A 22,689-nucleotide genomic window follows, 5' to 3' on the forward strand; every position below is an offset into this window, starting at 1 on the left:
AGAAGAGGCAGCGTCAGAAGGATGAACGGGAGGGTAAGGGAGTGGGTAGCAGCATACCAAGAGGGAGGAGCCAGCTGGTCCCTCCTTCCCAGAAATCACTGGAGAGGGGAACTGATCCTGCCATAGGTGTTAGCCACAAGGAGGTTGCTGGTGACTTTAGCAAGACCTGAGTTTGCTGGGGGTGGATTCCAGATCACAATGGCTAGAGGAGGTGCGAGGAATGCAGGAAGGTAGACAATCTTTGGAGGAGCCTAGCGGTAATGAAGAGGAGAGGGGGTGAGAGGATATTTAAGGCAGCAGAGGCTTGAGCAAATCTGACTGCCAAAGGGAAGGACGTTTACCTTGGGATAGCGTCCACATACTGAGAGGGAGGCGGAAAATAGAGAGGGGAGGTCATGGTAGTGATTGAAGGTGGAACCTTCCCTAGAGCAAGGTCGGGCAGCTGGAATCCAGACCGTAAGGGGCAGTGGGTCTGCGATGGGAGAGGGACTGTCCTGGTGAGACTGCCAAGGAGAGGGAATCACGCAGTGGTAAATGTCTGACACTCAGGTCTAGGGCAGGTGTGGGGGAAGGGAGCTCTGATGTATAGTGTGCCGGTGTCCATGGTGTACCCTCTGCCAGGGTAGATTTCATGCTACCAACCTGACTTCACTGAAAGCAGGGATCAGGGTGGCCTTTGACAATAGGCTCTCACTAGCTGGTCTGGAAGCCAGTTCAGGTTCAGAAACATGCAAAGCTGCCTGTGGCCATGAGGCCACAAGAAGGGCCAGGCAGGCGTCATAATGGAGAATTGCACCAAGTGTGACGGGCAAGAATAAAGGGGCGGGCTTCCCTGGTGGCGCAGTGGTTGAGAGTCCGCCTGCCGATGCAGGGGACGCAGGTTCGTGCCCCGGTCTGGGAAGATCCCACATGCCGCGGAGCGGCTGGGCCCGTGAGCCATGGCTGCTGAGCCTGCGCGTCCGGAGCCTGTGCTCCGCGACGGGAGAGGCCACAACAGGGTGAGGCCGGCATACCAAAAAAAAAAAAAAAAAAGAATAAAGGGGCAAGTTCCGGGTGATGGGGCGCTGCGGCAATGCAGGCGCAGGTAACGGGATGTTCCTTCTACCTGGTGGCATGTGAGCCCCCCTCCTGCTCCCATTCCTTCATTACTTCTCCCCTCTCTCCCTTGGTTTATGGTTTTTTATTTCCCCCCTCTTTCTTCTCTCTCATCCTCCCCTTGTGCTCTACTGGCAACTACTGGCAACTGGCATGTCATAGATGAGCGAGACAGAGTTCTCACCCAAGGAGCTTACAGACCTGGGGGAATCCGCTCAGGGCTCAGCTCGGTGCCCAGAAATCTGGTGGATGTTGCCCACCACCAGCACCGAGCCTGTGAGGCAGGGGATGGAGGCGTGGGGTGGCTTCTCAGACGTGTGGAGAGCAGTCAGGTACGGGGTGGGGCGATCCTGGCAAGGGAAGGGCACTGACTGGGCAAAGGCGGTGAGGTGCTTAAGTGTGGCCGGGATAAGGTGCCATGGGGTGTAGTTTGGGAGCAAGTGAGGCTGAAGAGAAATCGGGGCCCAGACCCCACCTGGCTTTGCAGGCCCCTCAAGGAGTTTAACTTTATGCAAAGATAACCAAGAGCAATTGAAGGATTTAGGGCAGAGTGACATGGATCTGCACTTCAGAAAGATCATTCTGGCTGCAGTCTGGCTAGAGGAGGTTGTTGCCAAGATCTTGGCTCTCTGTGCACCGCTGCGGAACGGAAATACGGAGACAGAGTTATAGAGGAGAAAGAAAGAGTGGCTTTATTTCTTTGCCAGGCAAAGAGGCAACACAGTCGTCTAGCGCCTCAAGAACTATGAGCCGCTCGCTCTTTCTCCTCCATAACTCTGTCTCCGTATTTCTGTTCGGCATCGGTGCACAGAGAGCCAAGATTTTGGCAACAGGGTGGTGGTGTCCGGAGTGGAGACAGGGAGATGGTGGGGAGGCTGAGAGGCCAGACAGGAGGTGACTGATGGTGGCCTGGACTAGGGAAGCTGGTAGGAAGTGGAGGGGAAGATGAACACAGTTGGTGTTTTACGGAGCTGAGTTCTGTCATGCCTTGTTCTAATGGATGTAGTACCTCACGTAACCCTCCAAACAACTCTTGGAGATATACGCTATTATTATCTCCATTTTACAGATAAGGAAAGTGAGGCTTGGGGAGATTGAAGCATCAGGTTTAAGCAACAGTATGAGTGGCAGGAGCAAATTGAAGAGCTTGCTGATGGCTGATGCGAGGATGAGGCAGAGGAAGGGATCTGGGGGGATTCCAGTCTCCAGCTTGATAAGGTGGGTGGTGCCACCCATTTCCCCTCAGCCCTGGAGGAGGATGTGCTGGGGGTTGGAGAAGAGGAGTTTGGTTTGGACGTGTTGTCTGGGGCCCTTTGAGACATCCAAGCAGAGAGGTCTACTCCAGGGTTAGACATTCATTCGGGGCTGTGGCTGCAGGAGAAGCCAGGCTGAAAGCAGAGATTTGGGGATCATGGGCCCAGCAATGGTGCTTGAAGCCATGGACGTGGACGAGCTTGGCCAGGTAGCACGTGGAGCCTGAGGAGAGATGTGACCCGTAAGGGGCCAGGGAGGGAGAACAGTGACCAAGAAGCAGCTCCTGGGATGGCCCAGGGCAGCAGAGAGTCAGGTGAGCCCTGGGGCAGGGGTTCTCAGAGCAGGGGGAAGAGAGGGGGTGTCCACAGCATTTCACGTTGCAGAGACCGTGTTGAGAATTGTCTGCTAAGCACAGAGAACGGGCATCGTCAGGCCTTGCTGGAGCAGTTTTCCTGGGAGGCGGAGGTGGGGAGGGCAGGAGCTGGAAGGGCTTAGGGGGAGGTAAGGAAGCAGGGCTGGAGGGGAGCCCACCTTTCCACAGCTTGGCTGTGAAGGTGAAGCGGGAGAGCAGGTGGAGGTAGCTGAGGGCTTAGTGTAGAGAAATGAAGTTCTTTTAGTGTGTCCTCAAATTTTCCATTTACAGCCTTGGTTTTAATTACTTTGTGGAGCTCCAGAATCGTAATCCTACTGGGGGTTTACAAAGTACAGTAAAACTTCAGCTACCCAGAAATCTTGGCAAACGAGCTACTCTGGAAAACCAAAATGTACTTGGGTGAAAATATTTGAAATATAGGATTTCTTACTTTTTTTTTTTTTTTTTTTTTTTTTTTTTGTTTTCTTACTTTTTAAAAACTTTTTTTATTATGGAAATTATCAAACAGATAAAAGTAGAGAGAAGAACATAAGCAAGCCTCACGTCCCCACGACCCAACTTCATCGGTCATCAGCTCAAGGTCAGTCCTGTGCCATGCGCACCCTGTTCCCCTCAAGCTCTGGGATATTTGGAAGCAAATCCTAGATGTTACGTCAATTCATCCGTAAAGCTTTAGTATGTTTCTCCAGAAGACATAAGGAAAAAAAAAAAAACTACCACAATACCATTATTACTCCTAAAAATTCTAACAAGAATTCCTTAATTTAATCAAATATCCATTGTTCACATTTCCCCAATTGTCTCATTTTTCCCACATTTAGTTGGTTAAAATTAGGCTCCAAACAAGGTCTATGCATTGCGTTTATTTACTCTGTCTCTTAAGACTCCCTTTCTATTTTCATATTCTTTATTTGTTGAGGAAACCAGGTTGCTTGGAGGCATGAGCGTTTGGGAATATGGCAGAGAGCGGAGTATTGCGGCAGGGAGAGCAGGATAGGGAAGGATGGGGTGGGTAGGTAATGGCCAGACAGTGGGGACATCCGTCTGTGGGAAGGAGGCAGGATGTAGGGGCCCATCCCAGGCAGGGAAGAAAGTCAGAGCTGCGGAGGGTGGCCCATCCCAGTGACCCCTGAGGCCCTGCAGCCGCTGGGGCAGAAGGGAGGTAGAAGGATGGCCTGAGACAAGGAGCAGGGGCAGAGCTCAGGTTGGCAAGAGGTCGGGCTGCCCGTCAGGCTGGAGGTGAAGTGACGGGCGGGGCCTGAGGTCAGGCCTAGAAGGAACAGGATGTCTGTGCTGGGCAGGTGGGGAGAGGACAGTGCCAAAACCCAGCTCCTGGCCCATCCCAGCTCCTCCCCACCTGGCCCCATCCCAGGAGGCCCTCCCTGGCCTCCCAGCTGCAAATCCACCCTTGGGCCCAGATACCAGATCCTTTCACAATGCTGGTGGTCCGTGGCCTGGATCCCTTGCTCTGCCTCTCCTCCTCCTCTTACTCCTGGACCCTCACAGCCCTGAGTGGGGCCACCCTCCTCAGCGAAGATTTGAGTACAAGCTCAGCTTCAAAGGACCAAGGCTGGCATTGCCTGGGGCTGGAATACCCTTCTGGAGCCATCACGGAGGTAAGGGGGCCAGCCATGCCCAGGGTGGAACACTGGAGGGGCTGACCAGCTCTGTGTGGCTGTGACTTGGTGGGGAGCAGGCCTGCCAGTACCAGCCACTGCCCAAGATGGGGCCAGGCCTGGGCAGCCAGTGCCAGGGGCCCAGGACCCCTCCCAGACCTGTCTGCTGCTCCACGACAGCCCCACCCCCACCCAGCAGCCTCAGTTTCTCCTCTCTGTTTCTCCTCTTCTTTGCCCTGGGGCTTCTCTCTTCTCTCTTTATTTTATTTATTTTTTTTTTTTCGGTACGCGGGCCTCTCACTGCTGTGGCCTCTCCCATCACGGAGCACAGGCTCCGGACGCGCAGGCTCAGCAGCCATGGCTCACGGGCCCAGCCGCTCCGCAGCATGTGGGATCTTCCCAGATCGGGGCACGAACCGTGACCCCTGCATCGGCAGGCGGACTCTCAACCACTGCGTCACCAGGGAAGCCCTCTCTTCTCTTTTTACCCCTCCTTGGAGGACCCCTCACCCTGCCTCTTGGACCTGTGAACACACACACACACGTTCATAGGATGAGTCCCAGACACACAGACACCAGGCAACTTGGACCAGCAGCAACCTACACTTTGGCTCCACGCTGTTGGGTCTGTGGCTGTCCAAGAGAGCTAGGGGGCTGCTTGGAGGGAGGCATCCCCATGGCCAGCTGTTTTGCCAGAGAGGGCCGCAGCCCTGCCCTGTATGTTTGTTGGGTGGAAGCAAGCATGAGAGCATCTTAGCCCATACTTTGTATCCAGGGCCTTCGAAATCCAGACCTACGAAGAATCTCTCTCCTGCTTGGTCTTGTTCTAAAAAGATTCTGGAGGACTTATAAGGACCTATGCAATACAGAGGAGTTTAAATTAGGAGTGAGCAAGAAGAATAAGACTTAGGGTTGAGTCCTGAAATGAGTCCAAGAATGTGGCTTGTTGCCAAAACATAAGCTGTGAAGTCTGCCCACCCTTCAGAGTTGGGCCGTGGATCTGGTTCAGAGCCTCCTAGCAGACAAACCAAAGAGGGAGAGCAGATCCATTGTGTATTTCCGTGTCTGCGAGATGAAATTTCTGAAAAACAGCATGATTCCTAACTGAGACCAGAACAAACATCCCTTTAAGAAGACGGCCCTCTCGGCAGGGTTTAGGCCCAGTCCTCCCTCGCAGAGACACAGGAGGTAAGCCAAGGAGGGGGCTGTTCCTCATAGCCCGGAGCCAGGCCCTGCCTCGGGGCCAGGATGCCTGAGGGCCGAGATGGCAAGGCCCATTCCACACTCACACTCTGGGCCATGCCAAGTCTGGGATGTCCCAGGCCATATAGGGGAGCAGAGGTATATTCTTCAAGGCCACCCAGTGATATGCTCACTGTCCATTCATTCATTCCTCCTTGTATCAGACTCACCCCATGCCCTGTGTGCCCAGCCCAGAGCCACGGGGCTGAGTCTGGTTCAAGGAGCCCACAGTCTAGGGGGAGGTCCCATGAACAATCCACATGAGGCAGAGCACAGAAGGGTGGCAGGTGTGGGCAATCTCTGCCTCCCGCCCGCCACTCCAGAGGCACTCCTGGCCTTGCAGCCTCTGAGCCTCCCTGCCCCCAGCTCTGGCCTTTGCCAAGCAAACAGGCTGGATTATCAGTCTCTAGAACGGCCGGCAGGGACTGGGCCCTGGGCCACGTTCCAGGCTGGCAGGCCGCAGAGGAGGGGAGCCAGCAGGGGCGGGGCCTCTGATCACCCTTCTCCTTTTCCTGCCAAGCCTGCCTCAGTTTCTCACCCCTTTCTTCCCTCCTCCCCCACCCCGCCCACACCAGTGGTAATTCTCACACTCACTCCATCCCTCACCCTTTCCTCAGTCCCGCAGACCAGTTCCCACCTTCGCTTTCATACTTTCCCCACCTTGAGATGTCCCCTAGGTGCCCCCATTAGGAAGGCCCAGCCGCGTCTGGACACACCCAAGTGTCTGTTCAGGGTCTAGAGTTCTGACCGTCCACGTGGTTATTCTCTCCAGGTGATCCCCTGTGTTCTGTGGTCTCAGGCATGTCCTTTCCCTCATAGGGCCTCTGTTTCCTCATCTGAGAAACACAAAGGGTTGGACACAAATCTGTCTCATGGCGGAAAAAACTTGTACTTTGGAGTCAGACGGAGCTGAGTTCCAATTCACTTAGCTCCTTAACTTTTCTGAGCCTCAGCTTCCTCATCTATAAAAGGGGGTCTTATAAAAGCAGGCCACACAGACCTGTGGTGAGGCTTACATGAGAATGCGGGGCAAGTGCTCTGTGTGGGTTTGGCCTCCATTGCCCTCCCCTGGCAAAGGCCCATCCAGCCGTGCTGGGGTCTCACTTCTTCGGTGGATTCCTGTGTCAGACTAGCCAGCCTGTTATCTAATGGCTGTGATGTTACCTCCTTCCTCCTCCTGGAGCCCAGCCTTGACCAATGAGAGAGAATGATGGGGGAGCAGGGGCTGGTGGGGCCCAGGCCCTGAGCTGCCCTGGTCCGCAGATGCCATCCCAGGCCCGGAGGAGGTACGGCTGGCCCCAGCCATGCGGAACTGGAATGGTGCCGTGTGGAGCAGGACCCCCGTCCTCTTCTCTGCCTGGGAGGTGGAAATGCAGATGAGGGTGACTGGGCAGGGGCGCCGGGGAGCCCAGGGCATGGTGAGTGGCCCCACCGAGGTCCAGTAGAGGGGGTGAGTCAGCGGGGCTGGTGGTGAGCCCAGGGTTCCAGTGTCCTGCAGGGACCCTTGAGCTGAGCAGCTGGGGACCCGCAGGCCGTGTGGTACACCCAGGGCAGGGGCCAAGTAGGCTCTGTCCTGGGGGCGCTGGACTCGGGGGACGGCATTGGGACCCTCTTCGACTCCTCAGCTGAGGACACCCAGGTGAGTCATGGTCTCCTGCCCGCCGTCCCGCCCACACCCTCCCCCTCCTCCCTGTGCCCGTGGCCCAGGCTGCTGTCACCTCCCACACAGAACAGCCCTGCCATCCGTGTGCTGGCCAGTGATGGGCACAACCCCTACGGGGCGCTTGGGTAAGGCCCCGCCTGGCCTGCCCCGCACCCCATTCCTGCGCTGCCAGGGGCTTGGCGGTTACCCGCTCTGCCCACCATGCCCCTGCCCTGGCCTCTGGCGAGGAGCCCCACTCCTAGGGCGGTGCCCTCCTTTCTGGTCTCTCATCTAAGCTGATGGCACTGCCCTGGGACTCCCTGCCACTCGGTCCCAGAGGTGCCTCCTCCTCCGGGGCCTGGGACCAGAGTTTGCTTGCTGTTCCTGGGAACCCCCCACTGAGTCCTCAACTCATTCAACCCAACAGCCCCAGGCAGCGGGAGCAGAGAAATGATGCGAGGTGGGGCCCATGCTCAGTGTTTTCACTCAGATCATCTCATATTGACACTCTTGAGAAGTGGGGATCATTAGTGCCCAGTTACAGGTGAGGACACTGAGGCCCAGAGAGGGGAAGTGATTTGCCCCAGGTCACACCGTTGTGCACAGAGCTGAGATACGAGGGCAGATTTGCCCATGGAGTGTCCACGCCTTTCCCACACCAGCTGCCTGCCTGCACCGTCTCTTTCTCTCAGATGACGTGGCTGCCCATCCCTCCTGAGCCAGGCTGCCTCCTCAGTAGCTGGGCCAGCTCGTCAGTGTCTCTCGGCAGGCATCCCCTAGCTCGTAACAATTAGAGTAATTGCTAACGTTTATGACCTGAGCTTACTGTACGCCAGGCACAGCGCCAAGTACTTCACATTCATTACTTGGTTGACCCTCATAACAATGTTATGAGCGAATCTCAATTATTATCTTCATTTTAAAGGTGGGGAAACTAGTGTTTGGAAAGCTGAGGTAACTTGCCCCAGGTCACACGGCCCTTCCCCTGCCCCGCGCTGCCTCCCTCGTGGCTGAAGGCAGTGGTGACAGGCTCTCTGGTGTGAGAGCTTCTGTGTGTCCATGAGCCCAGAGAGACTCAGGACGTCTCAGGCTCAACACTCCTAACAAACACCCAGAGCTAGCGGCACCGCCCCTGCGGGGGAGGCAGGCTGGTCACACTGTCCCTGGCTGCTAGGATGAGTCTCGTGTTGTCTGTCCTGCTGCAGGCCAAGCTTGGCAGAAGGGAGAGGAAAGAGAAGCCGTACCCAGAGGGAAGCCCGTGGGACGAGGCCGGGGGACTGGGGGTGGAAACCCCACTGTTGGTCCAGGCTCTGCCCCCTAGGGAGGAGTCCCAGGGAGGGCCGAGTCCCAGCATTCTGCCAGGCAAGGCCTGCTTCCCCGCTCCCCTCTCTTCTGCTACAGGAGCAGAAGAGAGCAAGGGAGGCTCGAGCTAGACAGCAAGGACAGGTCCTGCACCAGTGGAGGTGGCTGGCACTGCAGGCCTGGGAAGAACGGCCTCTGGGATCACACCTGCTGGTTAGGCCTTGGGTCCTGTGTGGCCTGGCTGGATTCCAAGTGCCCACAGGGATGGAGCCAGCCGGGTGCTGGGCTCCTGCCACCAGGACTTCCGGAACCGGCCTTACCCCTTCAGAGCACAGATCACCTCCTGGGGGCAGAGGCTGCGTGGGAGTCTCCCCTCCTGCTTTTGTGGGTCCACCAGGCAGGGAGTGCAGATGACAGGGCTCGAGCTTTATGAATGCCCATGACCCCACAGATATACCTGTGACACCACACACTGTCCCTGGTCCATGCAGGCAGCACCCCAGGGATCCTCCTCCCTACACAGACTTCCAACTGGCCCTGAGCACATGCTTGGGGGGGCTGGCGTGAGACCGGGTGTGCGAGCCCCTCTGCACCACTCTGACACCAAGCTGCTGCCCGCCTTCCAGGCCAGGGGAGCCAGTGAGTCAGTTGGGAGCGATCCCCTTGCCGGGGTCAGGGGAGAGGAGTGGGCTCCCTCTGCAAGGGGCCCGCGCCCTCTGTGCCCCTCAGGTGTCCTTGAACAGTGACCTCACTCCCAGTGACCCGGATGAGGTCTGTGTCGATGTGGGGCCACTGCTTTTGGCCCCTGGAGGTTTCTTTGGGGTCTCGGCAGCCACCAGCACCCTGACAGGTGAGGGCCCCTAGCTGGGAGCTGTGTGGCAAGAGGAAGAGGGACAGCCGCAAGGGACATTTAGAGAAATGGAGCAAAAGGATGTGATATAACAGAGAACCCGTGGAGGAACTCAGCTGGGGAGCAGGGAGCAGCCAGAGGTGGGAGTCCTGGAATGACAGGGCTTTGGTCTTTACACTCTGGGTACTGGGGAGCCATGGAAGGTTGCTGAGGAGGACAGTGACCATGGTCAGAGCCACGCGGAGGAGGTGGCCTCTGTGTGGTGGCCTGAGGGTGCTGCTCGGCCTGTGGTCATGGCTCTAGGTCAGGACGGTCCAGTTTTCTCACTCACTGGCGGTCCCCCTCTGGCTCTGTGTGGGGGTCAACCCTCACAGCCCACCCACCTGCTGGTCTGATCCTCACACCTTTCCCATGAAGTGAACAAGACAAGGGTCAGAGCTGCCCAAAGTCACCCAGATCTCTTGCCTGCCAGGAACATAATGGAGGCGGGGGGAGAGAGGGCTGAGTGAGTGAGTTGCCGGGTGGGAGCTACCTTCCCTCTCTACCCCCCTTTCCAGATGACCATGATGTCCTTCCTGACCTTCAGTCTGCGTGAGCCGGGTGCAGAGGTAGCGCTGGCCCTGGGCCTTCCCTGGGGGTAGGGCTGGGGGAGAGGCAGCCCAGGGATCCCTCCCCTCCCCAGATGCTCTTCTCATGTCCAGCTACCAGACCTGTCATTCCAACCCTTATCTCTACCGGCTCATGGAGCTCTGCTCAGGCCAAGTCTTGTGCTAGGCAGTGCTGGGGACCAGAGGTGACCCAGAGCCAGGCCCTGTCTGTCCTCAAGGACCTCCCAGCCTGACTAGGAGCTATGGGAGCACAGAGAGGTCCTAACCAGCCAGGAGAGCAGGGAAGACCGCATGGCAAAGATGAGCTTGGAAGAACACAGGGAGTGGCATGGACCAAGGCCTGAGGCCTGAGAGAGCTGCTGGGGTCTGGGCTGCAGCAGGAGAGAAGGGTGTGAGGGTCGGCAGTGCAGTGGGGCTGGGAGGACTGGAAAGTTCTGGGGCTGGTAACAGAAGGAGAACCAGCTGTATGGGAAAGAGAACCAGCGGGGTGGGGGTGTCTTCCCATCCTGGGGTGAATGTTTGGTCAGGGAGGGGGACTGGGCTTGTGGGAGGCCCTGTGAGGAGACTCCCCGGCCCCCAGATCTCCCACGGGTTTGAGGCCTAAGTTTTCATCTTCTTCCTCCAGCCTCCCCCGCAGCCCTTCCTGGAGACAGAGCAGCTCCGCCTGGCAAGGCAGCTGGAAGGGCTGCGGGCAAGGTTGGCCCTGGGCACCAAGGAGGACATGATTCCAAAGCCGAACTGTGAAGTCCAGGAAGAGGGTAGGGACCCAGGGAACGGGCAGGTGGGGCAAGGGCTCGATTGAGGGTCACAGGATCCTCTTCCCTTCGAACCAGGAGTCCTTTAACCAGTGGGGACACAGAGGCCCGAGGAGGCCATATGTAAGCAGGCTCTGGGGCCCAGGTGATGTGTCCTGTCCCTGCCCCACCACCCAAACACCTCTTTCCAGGGGAGAGTCTTGGAGGCAGAAGCCACACCTTTCTGGCCCTCCAAGAAGCCTTCGAAAGATAGGATCTGTTGCCCCACCCCAGCTGCCGGCTGCCTGTCCCAGCTCTGCCCCTATCCCCAGGGGGAAGAAGCTTTGCCCTGGAGGAGACACTGCACAGACACAGCCAGGTTCTGCAGGCTCTCCAGGGTCTCTCCAAGCACTTGGCACAGGCTGAGAGGCAACGGAAGAAGCAGCTCGTGTCCCCAGGCCAAGCCAGGCCGGAGGAAGCCTGGGTGAGTGGCCCCTCAGGCATCCAAGGGGCTGCCTGCAGGCCTGGAGAAGCCGAGCCCCACGGGCACTGGGTCTGATGGCACCAGTGCGCTCCCTCTGTCCAGAAAGAGGAGCAAGCACCGTACTGGGGAACTAGTCTCCCCCAGGGTCTGGAGGGAACCGAGGGCAGGGGTGAAATGCTGCAGGTCGCACGATGGGGTGGACCTGCCAGGCAGGGGAATGGGCAGGAGGGCGGCTCTGCACAAGCGAAGGCTCACAGAGCCCCACGGCTGGGGCTGGGGAAACGAGTTGCCACGTATTTAGATGTGGGTCTCCAGACAAGGGACAGAAATAGACCGGGTGTTTATTTGCATGTAGCTCCACGTGTGATTTGATTCACATACGCTTGCTTAATGCTCAGAATCCTCATTTCCCCTCCACTGCCATCCTGGCTTCTCCCCTGGGGAGTCATGTCCCATGGCAGACCCAGCCTGGGGCCTGAGAGCTGAGCTCAGTCAAGATGTTAGATGCTGGTCAGAAGAGGCCAGCGGCTCCTGTGAGCTTTGCTGGGCTCTGGCAGCTCTAGGTTTGAATCATGTCCTCAGGACAGAGCAGCTGAGGCTGGGCTGCTGGAGTGGGGCAGAGGGGAGGGAGGCCACACTGCAAGGCCAGGCCCAGGACTCCCCCTGCCAGGTTCTACCCACCCCTGAGAGACGTGGGCAACGACCCAAGCACCGGGAGTTGACTGTGCCCTGGGGGAAGTGGGGAGGAGAGGACTGGCCTCCTTTGGGGCAGAACCACTACTGGAAAGGGGAGGGACTTTGAGAAAGCTCCCAATTGGCCACTGTCAAGGGGGAAACCACCATCCTCAAGGAGAGGCTTTGAGAGGAGGCAGGAGTCAGAAGCCCAGGTGGAGAGGGTTAGAGAAACTTAATGTATCCCAAATGAGGAGGGCCCAGGTAATGGCATAAGGCCTCTAGAAGGAAGAGGGCTGCAAATCCCTGGGGAAGGTGAACTCTGCGAAGAGAGGGGCTGTGCCCTGGGCCCTAGAGAAGAGGCTGGCACTCCTGCAGGACTCAGCTAAGGTCAGTGCCCTACTCCGTGGACAGCGGACTCTGCTCCAAGACCTGCAAGAGATGAGGTAAGGGCACAGGGAGATGAGGATCCTGGGGGAGAGGAAGGAGAAGTCTCCATCCACCAACTTGGCTTCTCTGCCTGAAGACCGCCACCCCCATTAATCCTTTATTCCTTTCATCATTTCCCGAGCACCCAGCACAAAGTCTGCAGCATAGCGAGGGGCTAGGGGCTGAGTTAGGTTTGTTGAACTGACCTGAAATTAACTGAATCAAGTGAAAATTTTGAAACTCCTAGTTTAAGCACAACTCCCTGAGACATTCTCACCCCAGGAGGGTTAGTAAATTTGAGCCTTCCTTCAGTGATAGCTTCTGGAAGGAGGGAACTTTTTTTTGGCCGCTGCATGCGGCATGCGGGATCGAACCCGCGCCCCTTGCACTGGCAGCACAGAGTCTTAACCACTGGACTGCCAGGGAAGTCCCAGCAGGGAACATTTTGATGGGGTTCTTGGAGGGAGCACAACCAAAATCAGGCCCAGCTGGGGGGTGGGCAGTCCATGACTTCATTTTACCCTCCTCCGGCCTCCCAGCAGCCCTCTCTAGGCCAGGCCTCTGGAGTTACCCATAGAGCCCTGGGGGCAGGGGGTCACCTTGATGCCATGGGAGGAGGATGGCTTCAGGTTGTATGCTGTGGCTGCACCCCAACCCCAGCCCTCCTCCCTACATCTAGATGCCTGGGGGAGGGAAGATGGGATGAGGAAAAGGATCTAAATCCCTGGGGGCCAGAGACTGAAGGCAGAGCCCAGGGAGCCTGGGGTGGAGACAGACAGCGTTAGGGAGATGCTTCTCTGAGCTAAAGCTGTCTTGAGGAGAAGCTCTGGGGTTCAAAAGACCAGTCCCCAAAAGGAGCCATATGGATGGCGTCTGTTTCTCACCCAGGTGCTGCCTTTGGGGATTATCAGAAATGGTTAGGCAGTTTGGGCGCAATCAGAGGGGATAATGAGCTCTTTCCCTTGGTTTCCACCCTGCACCAGGAATGCAGCTGCTCACGTGGCCTCAAGAGCCCAGGTCTTCTATCTACCTGTGGGCACCAAGCATCATTTCTTAGAGCTGGCCCAGATCCTGAGCCTTCTGCAGAAGGACCTGCGGGGTCCAGTGGTGAGGGGCAAGGAAGGGGGGGCCGTGGGGCTCAGCCCCCTTCTTCCAGCACTTCTGCAGCCCCAGGCCCCTCCTGCCTTTGCCCTCCCCTCCTGGGACTCCTGTCAGGCACACCTGTGTCTGTGTCTGTGTGTGCATGCACACAGGCATGCGGGCCCACAGATATCATCTTCTCTCTGCCTTCTCTGCTCTCTGGAGAGTCCCACAGACCCTCAGTACCAGCAGGGCCCTGGAGACCACTTGGCCCAGCTTCCACAATGACCAGAAGATAAACGGGAATGGGCTGTGCCCAAGATCATTCAAAGCTTCGTGGTGAAGTCCACTCTTCCTTGCGCCCCGCCCCATCTTGCTCTTTTCCTTGCCCTCTCCATCACTCTGTCTTTTGCTCTCTACTTCTCTCTCTTGTTTATCTCTAGAGACTTCGGCCCCCTGGAGATCCCAGGCCCCAGGCCCTCCCAGCTGTTCCCATAGATGGAGCAATGGGATCTGGGGTGGGGAGGCAGCTTTGTACTCTGCCCTCTCTCCAAGTTCCCTGGATGAGAGTCAGGGTATCCCAACACTGGGAGAGGGAAACAAAGCCAACAGTGGCCCAGATTCTAGGTCCCCTCCCTCCTTCTGGGTAAGAAGCTGATCCAGGATCTTAGAACATCTCCTTTCAGAAAGCGGCAGCCAAGGACTCCTGCCCACCTGGTCGGCCCCCAGGGGTTTCCTCGTGTCTGCAGCCTGGAATCTTCCTGTTCTTCCTCCTCATCCAGACTGCAGGCTTCTTCTGCTATGTACACTTCAGGTGGGCCTTCCCATGGCAGGACTTCCCACACCTACCTAGCATCTCTTGGGTCTGGGCCATAGCCATTCAATTTGAGAGAGGGGATACTGAGGCCCAGTGGGGGACCTGCATGGTCCCCCAGCTGGCAAGAAGCAGCGCCCAAGTTAGGACCCATTTTTTTCAATAGAGACTACTGACTGACTGCTCATCTCCTGGTCCCATCTAGGTCCTACCCTCACAGAACTCACTCTCTAATGTGAGAAACTGACAAGTAACTGACAGTCATGTCCTTTGTGGTCAATGCCATGATGGCAGGAAGCTCAGGGGCTATAAGAGTGCAGGAAAAAGTACTTGAGCCAGCTTGGGGAGATCAGGGAATCACCTGGAAGGGACATTTGATATGGGTCCTCAAGGCCACTAGGAGATCTCCAGCCTGACAAGATAAGTAAAGGCATTGATATAGAGGAAAAAGCATGAGAAAAGGCATGGAAGCATGAAAAAATATATCTTTTGGAGAAAAAGTGGCAAGTTCAATACTGTAGAGCAAAGGGTGGGACCAGTTTGTGAAACTGGGCAAAGAGAATTTAAAAGGTTGGGGGGAGGTCACCGTTTCTGCTTAATGAGTGTTCGTAAATGAATGAAACACTTAGAGATGTAAGGTGTGCTAAGGAGCTTAGAAACGGGACAGTCCTTGTTGGTGGTATCTCAAGACAAGAAGAATCAGTGCGCGCTGGGGTGGTCCTGGCGGAGGAGTGAAGTGTGCTGTTTTAAAAGCACAGTGGGAGAGGGGACGGCCGGCAGATGTGGAGAACAGCAAAGGTATGAGGTGGAAATGATGACAGGCTTATGTGTTATATATGAGTGCAATGGTGGCCATAAGGCTGGAACGACCTGGACAGACCTTGAATGCCAGGAGGACAGTGTGGTACTGATGGAGCAGGCCAAGGGAGCCATAGAAGGCCCCAGAGCAGGGGGTGCTATGGTGCAGTGAGTGCAGGGAGGTGGGTGTAGTAGATATAAGGAGCCTGGTCTCAAGAGCCCAGAAGGGAGAAGCCCAAGTAAACTTCTTCTCTCCCTGGCAGCAAGCAGGGGCTGGACAAGAACCTTCAGGACTATTTGTCCACAGGCAGCCTTCCTTTGAGTCCTGCACCACAAGTCCCTAGGACCCTGGGGGCTCTGAGGAGGCAGCCCCTCTCCCCCAGCATACATGGGTGACCTACCTCAACGCCCTGAAGAAATGTCCACTTCTCATCATTAGGAAGTCACTCTATGTCTGGAAGGTGGAGAGCTTGGCCAGTGTCCTCTGCCTCTGGGTACCCAGCTCTTACCCACACCTTAGCTTTTGGGGAGCTCCAACCTTATTAAAGGTGATTTCCCTCTCCTCAAGCTTTGATATGGTCATTTACCTTCCAGCTTCACCTTAATCTCTCTGAAGGCAACCTCTTCTAGATTGTAGCTGAGCGTGGGCTCCAAGCAGGCAAGGAGGCCAAGGACTGGCTTGACTGACAAAAGACCAGTTACCCCACAGGCCTTGAACCCTGGGCTATGGTGGGAGATGGAGTCACAGCTGTGTATAATTCTGTCCCCAAATTCAGCCAGAACAAGGAGTGGTGCCTCCTGGTCCAGCCCAGGCAGCATCACCACGAACAACTCTCTCTCGATGCTCCCTGTAGCTCCAGGGGTCAGCAGGGCAGGCGTGTGACCCAGAACTCTGAGAGGCAACCCATGGAGCCATAATTGGTATTCCCTGCTCTCTGATCTCCCTGCCTTTCCCAGTGTCAAGCTCTCTGGGCAGCTGCTGGGGCAGTGGGTTGGAAAGAAGGTTGGGGAGGGACCACGGCTACTCGCATTCCCAGCTGAAATCCTGGCTACCCGGGGAGGAGGAAGTGGGCGGGAGAATAGGGAGCTGTGTGCTGGGTGTATAACAGCACAGCTCGTTCCCCTGGGGAGCGACCCCCTCCCCGAACCCCTCGCGGCCGGCCCCAATCCGTTGGCAGCAGTGCCCAGAGGAGCTTGGCATTGAAGGAGGCACGTGGGGGAGGCGGGTGTGAGGAGCGAGCACGTGGTCCCGCCTCCTCAGCCCCGTGCATGCCCCCCGCCCCCTGTGAGGAGGGGTTTGGGGAGGTGGAGGCGGGCCCGGACAGGGGCGGGCGGTGGGCGGTGCAGAGCGTGGGGCTCCTGCCGCAGGCAGGAGCTGTCCGTAAGCCCTAGTGCTGAAGTAGGCGCGGACGTGCTTGGGTGCCCGCCGCGTGGTACCCGGCGCCCGGTGCCCGGGCCAGCGAAGACCATGGCGTTCATGGTGAAGACCATGGTGGGCGGCCAGCTGAAGAACCTTACTGGGAGCCTGGGGGGCGGCGAGGACAAGGGGGACGGGGACAAGTCGGCCGCCGAAGCGCAGGGCATGAGCCGAGAGGAGTATGAGGAGTACCAGAAGCAACTGGTGGAAGAGAAGTGAGTGGGATCCCTTCCTGGCTCCAGCAGCCCTCCCCACCCCCCAAGGGCCGCGCGGCCCACCCTTAGGGCAGTCTCAGACCCCGAGCCCCTCCCCTACTTTTCTAGACGAGGTGAGAGGCTGGGATGCGCCCTCTAGGCTGCCCCCAGAGCCATCCCATCTCAAACCCAGAACCCCGCTCCACACTCGGGCCCAGAAGGAGTGGGGGACGGGGAGATAGGGGCCTGGGACAAGGTGAGGGCACGTGCATTACTTGTTTCTGACGAAACAAGTAATCCCTTAATCCGATCTGGTCCCAGCCGTCTGTGTCTTCCAGCTGGAGCCCCTCTGAGCCTGAGGCTCTGAGAAAAGCGGTGCAGCTGAGGCGGAATCAGTCATGGAGACAGATCCTGAGATGGGGGCACTCATAGATAATTGAGGCTACTTGTGTGAGGACGACGCTGGGACAGAGAGGGAGCTGGGGTGGCGTTAGGGGCTGAACTCCACAGCTAAGCTGTTTGGGTCAGATCCTGGCTTCGTTTCTTTTTATCTGGGTGACCCTAGGCAAGTTACTTAACCTTTCTGTGCCTCGGTTTCTTCTTCTGTAAAATGGCAATGGTGATAAAACATGCCTATGTATTTATGAGGGTTAAATTACTTAATGCACATAAACTGCTTAGCGGAGCACCTGGAACATGGCAAATCATTAAATGTTAGCTATTATTTCACTTAATCGTGATAACAGTTTTGTGAGTTGCAAAGTCTTATCCCCATTTTACAAAAGAGGAAGGTAAGTGACTTACTCAAAGACATAAAGTGGTAGTGGATTCAGGACGCGAACCCATGTCTGTCCTGAATACTTCGCCCCACACGACACAACCTGTCAGGAAAGGAAAAGACCGAGTCGGAGACCGCGAGGGACATATGTTAGGGTCTGCAGAGACAGACAGACAGACACCCCCGCCCCGATAGCTCCCGTCCAAAGACGGGTACGGAGGCGATAAAGGGCTCTGTGATAGCTGGGAGAGGCAGTAAAGACTAATCCCGGCTGGTCAGAGCACCGAGCACCCAAAATACAGGCCCTCGGGCAGGAGGGATGCAAACTGCCGCCAGGACCCAGAGACCCTTCCCGCCCCTTCCTCGCAGACCCCGCCCATTTTCACAGCCCGGGCAGTGATTCCGCCCCCGGTGCCCCCACAGGATGGAGCGGGACGCGCAGTTCACTCAGAGGAAGGCAGAGCGGGCCACGCTGCGGAGCCACTTCCGAGACAAATACCGGCTGCCCAAGGTAAGCTTAGGAGCCCGGGCTGTAAGGCACCACCGGGACCCCTGAGCTCTGGGCCCCGAACTCCTTTGCCCCGCTCCCGGCGCCGCAGCTCTCAGGGAGTGTTTGATTAAATCATGGGTTCTCTCACTCGTTCATTCATTCACTGTTAACTGGAGCCCGCCAAGCCAGGGCTTGGCGCTGAGGGGTAGTCCAGCCCTCGGGGGACTGATAGGTTTGTGTTTCTGGAGCCATTCCAGGCCCTTCTCTCCTCCAACCCCCACTCACCCAACCCAGAGTCAGGCCTAGGCAGATGGAGAGTTGGAAGGCAGTAGATTTTACCACAGGTGAAATCTCTTGGGGCTTCTGAACACCCAGGGAGGGAGGTGGGTGGAAAGAAGGCAGCACCGTCTGTGGGCCAGGCACTTGACCCTCACACCCTTACCTAACCCCTCAGTGACTCTGCCAGGTAGCTACTACCCACACCTACAAATAAGGAAACTGAGGCTCAGAGAAATTAAGGGACTTGGCTAAGGCCATACAGCCAGCGAGTGATGGAACCGGGATCAGAGATCAAGACCCTGCATGCTGAGCCTGCACTTGCTCCCGGACCCCTTGCTGCCTTCCAGAGTATGAAGTCTGTCTGCAGAGAGCAAAGGAACCCCTTTGGTTGGCCAAGCAGCCAGGAGGATGTCTCCCCTAGGTACTGCAGCATCAGATGACCATGTAAGTGTTCTACTCCTGTTGCCTAAGGAAGGAACTGAGGCACAAGCCACTCCCCGTGCCCAGAATTGTGCTAGACTCTGAAGAGATACAGAAGCACAGGCTGCGGTACACCTGACCTTGATCTTCCACTTGAATTGGAAGATCAGATATGTGAATGTCACATTCACTCACTCAACAAATGTTCACTGAGCCCGTGGCTGCCTCTGACTCCCCAGAGCACACTAGTCTTTTGAAAATCTCTCAAAGGGAGAGTTAAACTCAGCTAGGAATGGAGTCATTCCTCCAGTGCTCGCACTAAGCGTATAAGAGACACAACTCTGCCATCGGGGAACGCTGAGTCCAGGAGGAGAGAGCAGACTTGGCTGTAACTCAGTAGGACATAAAGTGGAAAGCCCCAGGGCCCCCAAAGGGACAGGGAAGTGCAATGACAATCAGTAGGCAGGTGCTGTGTAAGGAGAGCACAGATGTTGGAATCAGGGACATAGGTTTAAATCTAGCTCCCTCACTTCCTAGTGGTGTGACCTTGGGCAAGTTACTTAAGTTATCTGAGCCTCAATTTCCTTTTTTGTAAAATGGGAAAAACAATACCTACCTCACAGGGTTGTTGTGAGAATTAAAAGCACTCAGCTCAGTGTCAGCCACAGGATAGGTGTTTGGTGAATGGAACCCCTCACTGTGATTGGTAACATCCTTCAGTGTAGTTAATGATAGTCAACACACGACTTAGCTGACTCAGTCTGCCTCTGAAGGATTTTCATGTTGTCATTACTCACTATGCTAGTGTCTTACCTTCAGCATCTCAGAGTGAAGTGAGGTGGTGTAAAAGTGCAAGGTCTCCATATCCAAGCGTCAAAAGCTTGATGCTGGGATGGGGGAGGGGGACTGAGCTCACTGGAACATGGAGCTCCAGAATCTTGGGGCCTGGAACCCAGCCCAGGCCTCCTCCCTGCCACTCAACTCTGGGTTCTCACAGACCTCCAACCCCACCCCACCCCTTTTCCTCTTCCCTTCAGAATGAGACAGATGAGAGCCAGATCCAGATGGCAGGTGGAGACGTGGAGCTGCCCCGGGAGCTGGCCAAGATGATTGAGGAGGACACAGAGGAGGAGGAGGAAAGGGCCTCGGTCCTTGGGCAGCTGCCCAGTCTCCCTGGCTTGGACCTTGGCTCACTTAAGGACAAGGCCCAGACCACACTGGGGGGCCTCAAGCAATCAGCTGAGAAGTGCCGCATCATGTGACTACTCCCTCTGGGGTTGCCCAAGGGGGTGACCAGAGGGCTGGCCCCACATAAGTGCTAACAGCATGCCTCAAATTCCAGGGACCCATAGCCCATCTTGGCTTTGTTTCCCTGCCCCAGGCCAGCCCCAGGACCCTTCTCATCCATGGCTCCAATCTGCCTTCTGCTTTCTCCCTCTCCCATGGGACCCAAGTCTCCATTCCTCACCCTACCCCTCAGGACCCACCCTCCCTACTCAGCCTGGGAAGACCTCCCAAGATTGTAAGAATAGGCCCGACCCTCTCTGGCCATGGCCCCAAGTTCCTGAACATGGAAGCACACATAGAGGGACACACAGAGGGACACAGAGACCCTGGCATGTGCAGAGGGATATGCCGCAGATGCATCCTGGCCCACGCAAACACAAACACAGGCCAGCTCCCCTGGGTGCCTAGCTCCTCTAGACACCGACATTCAGATGCGCTTAGAGAGGGGCTTGAGGCAGACACCCTCAGCAGTCAGGAGGCCTGAGTTCAAGTCTCCACATTTATTGTCCTTAAAACCCAGTGCCCTTTCTGGGCCTTATTTCATCATCTGTAACATGGGAACGGACTGGGTGATTTCTAAGACTTTCTAGCTTGGCCTCCCCGGCCCCTAAGAGTCAACCCCACAGCCCTCGTTGGGTAGGGCAGCAGCTGCAGCCACAGCCTTAAGCGGCTGCCACCGTGGGCTCTGGCTCTCAGAAGCTGAGTGATGCTGTGAGGGGCCTTGTGCCAAGGATGAAGCTGGCACTGAACAGCAGCCCAGGTGGCTCCGGGCCTTCTCTGGGCCCAGGGCCCAGCCAATTTCTGTTCTGTTCCTGTAGAACTCTCTCTGGATTCCATAGCTGGATTTCCTCTCTCAGCTCAGTGAAAAATAAAAATTCCAGATGACCTGCCTATTCTCCCACTTCTTACTGACCTCCAGGAGTCTTGGGTTTCACAGGCCCCTAACCCTGCCCTTGGAGGGGTGTCCTCTACCTCCCACCCACAGCTTCACAGGAGTGCCAGCTCCTACAGGATATTCAAGCTCTGCCCTCTCAGGGCCCTGGGCTGGGGCGGGGTCCCCGCACTGACTGAGCACCAGGTTCAGCCTGTGGCCCGATGAAATAACTCTGGGCTTTGAGGAGGCTGTGGCAGCCATCTGGATGGGCGGCACCTCAGGAAGCCTGGGTCACTACCTGAGACTGTAGGAGGGGCTGAGGCTCAACCACAGCTGTCTCTGGCACCTGTGCCTATATCCCCCTCCACACCTTGGAAATGGAAGGTGTAACAAAAAGAAGGCAGGGCAACTGTGTTCCAGCCCAGGCACTGCTGTGTGACTTTGAGCAGGTCCCTTTCCTTCTCTGAACCTGTTTTCCCCCCTGTGAAATTAAGAGCCCCACCCCACCCAATAATAATACCTGTTTCAACAGGTGACCATTTGTAAAGCCCTTGGCACATGATGGACCATATCAATAAATGGTGACCCATTCTTTAAAAAAAAGTGAAGAGTCCAAATCTCATCCTCTCATCCTGCTCACTGGTGTGTGTGTGTGTGGTGGGGGGGGGGGTATCCAGGAGACCAACCAGGAGGGTCCACAAGCAAGCCATCCCAGGGGCCTGAGAGGAACAAGGTGCTACAGGCTGACCCTGGTGCCCCCACTTGACACCAGCCTGTGGAGAAGCCAGCCAAGATTTACAGGTGGAAGAGCTGAGGGTTTGGTTTCAAGGGCAAAGCTTCTGTTAGGCCTCCTTCGTAAAATAAGAACAAGGAACATAAAACCTGTGCAATAGGTAATGTGGGGAGGGACAGGTGGAGGAGAGAGGACGAGGAGTTAGGAGGGTGGAGGCAGGGAAGGATGCAGGCCCAGGAGCTGGGCACTGCTGCTCAGGCTGTCACGCTGGGCCTTCTCTCTTGAGCGTCCCAGGGGAAGGGGTCTGGGCCTCTGAGCTGCTCCTAGGCTGCCCCCCGGGGTAGTCACTGGACAAAAACTCCTCCTGATCTTCCTGGAGCTGGAGGAGACCAAGTCCCGGCCCCAGGCTGTGTGTGGGGGGCGGGCATGGGCATCCTTGGCAGCGTCAGCAGCAAGGCTCACGTCAGCACTCCACCCTCCGGGGCCTTCTGCCTAATGGGATTGGACAGACCCCTTTCCCCTCAGTGGTTTTCAGGACCAAGAGCAAAAGAGGCAGGAATGTGGGCCATGGGGAGGCTGGGGGGTGAGCACTCACTGAACCCTCACACAGTGGGCTGGCTGGGGCCTGGGGTTAGGGAGCGGCAGGTTCCTTCCTCACAGCCTGAGAACCCTGAGCAGCTCTGACCTGTCTGCACGCCCCTGGAATCGGGGTGGGGGGTGGGTAGTGGAGGCTCTGGGGCAGGAGCTGGCTCTGGGGCTCAGGCAGAGATGGGCACGGAGGGCAGGCTGAGGGGTCCCCAGACTCTGCTGGCCTCCCCCGCCTCCCGCTTCCTTCCCCTGCTCTTCTCCCGGGGTTGGTCCTTTGGGAGAAGGGCCCAATGCTGGCTGGGCTTGGGGGACTTAGTGGAGGTAGGAGGACAGGGCAGAGTGAGCGCCCAGATGCTGGAGGGGGCGGTGGGCAGCAGGGGGTGGAGGAGGCCTGCCCTGCCTTGGGCACTTTTTTTTTTTTTTTTACAGACCTAGTTCTAACTGGTAGTCAAGAACCATAGATACATCACAAACATTACTTGGGCACTTTCAAGGTTTTAAAGGTGAGAGACAGAAACAACTCTCACTCCTATAGGAGAAAAACCGTATTATTAAAAAAGCAGATTAGCATATTTCCCATAGGCCTCTGTCATTCAAAGAAAGCCCTAGGGAGCCCCACCTCCTCTGGCTGGGCTG

General features: G+C 56.7%; 1 protein-coding gene across 1 annotated transcript; it reads left to right on the forward strand.

The window, feature by feature from the left end:
* The first annotated feature begins 14,358 nt into the window (after positions 1 to 14,358).
* CPLX3 (complexin 3) lies at positions 14,359 to 21,315 on the forward strand. The gene is made up of 3 exons (XM_019949720.3): positions 14,359 to 16,625; positions 17,806 to 17,893; positions 19,609 to 21,315. Exons 1-3 carry the CDS (start codon positions 16,462 to 16,464, stop codon positions 19,831 to 19,833), a joined length of 477 nt encoding a protein of 158 aa, XP_019805279.1. The 5' UTR covers positions 14,359 to 16,461; the 3' UTR covers positions 19,834 to 21,315.
* Positions 21,316 to 22,689: the final 1,374 nt, after the last annotated feature.

This window comes from Tursiops truncatus, chromosome 2, assembly GCF_011762595.2.
Source record: "Tursiops truncatus isolate mTurTru1 chromosome 2, mTurTru1.mat.Y, whole genome shotgun sequence".
NCBI classification, from domain to species: domain Eukaryota; kingdom Metazoa; phylum Chordata; class Mammalia; order Artiodactyla; family Delphinidae; genus Tursiops; species Tursiops truncatus.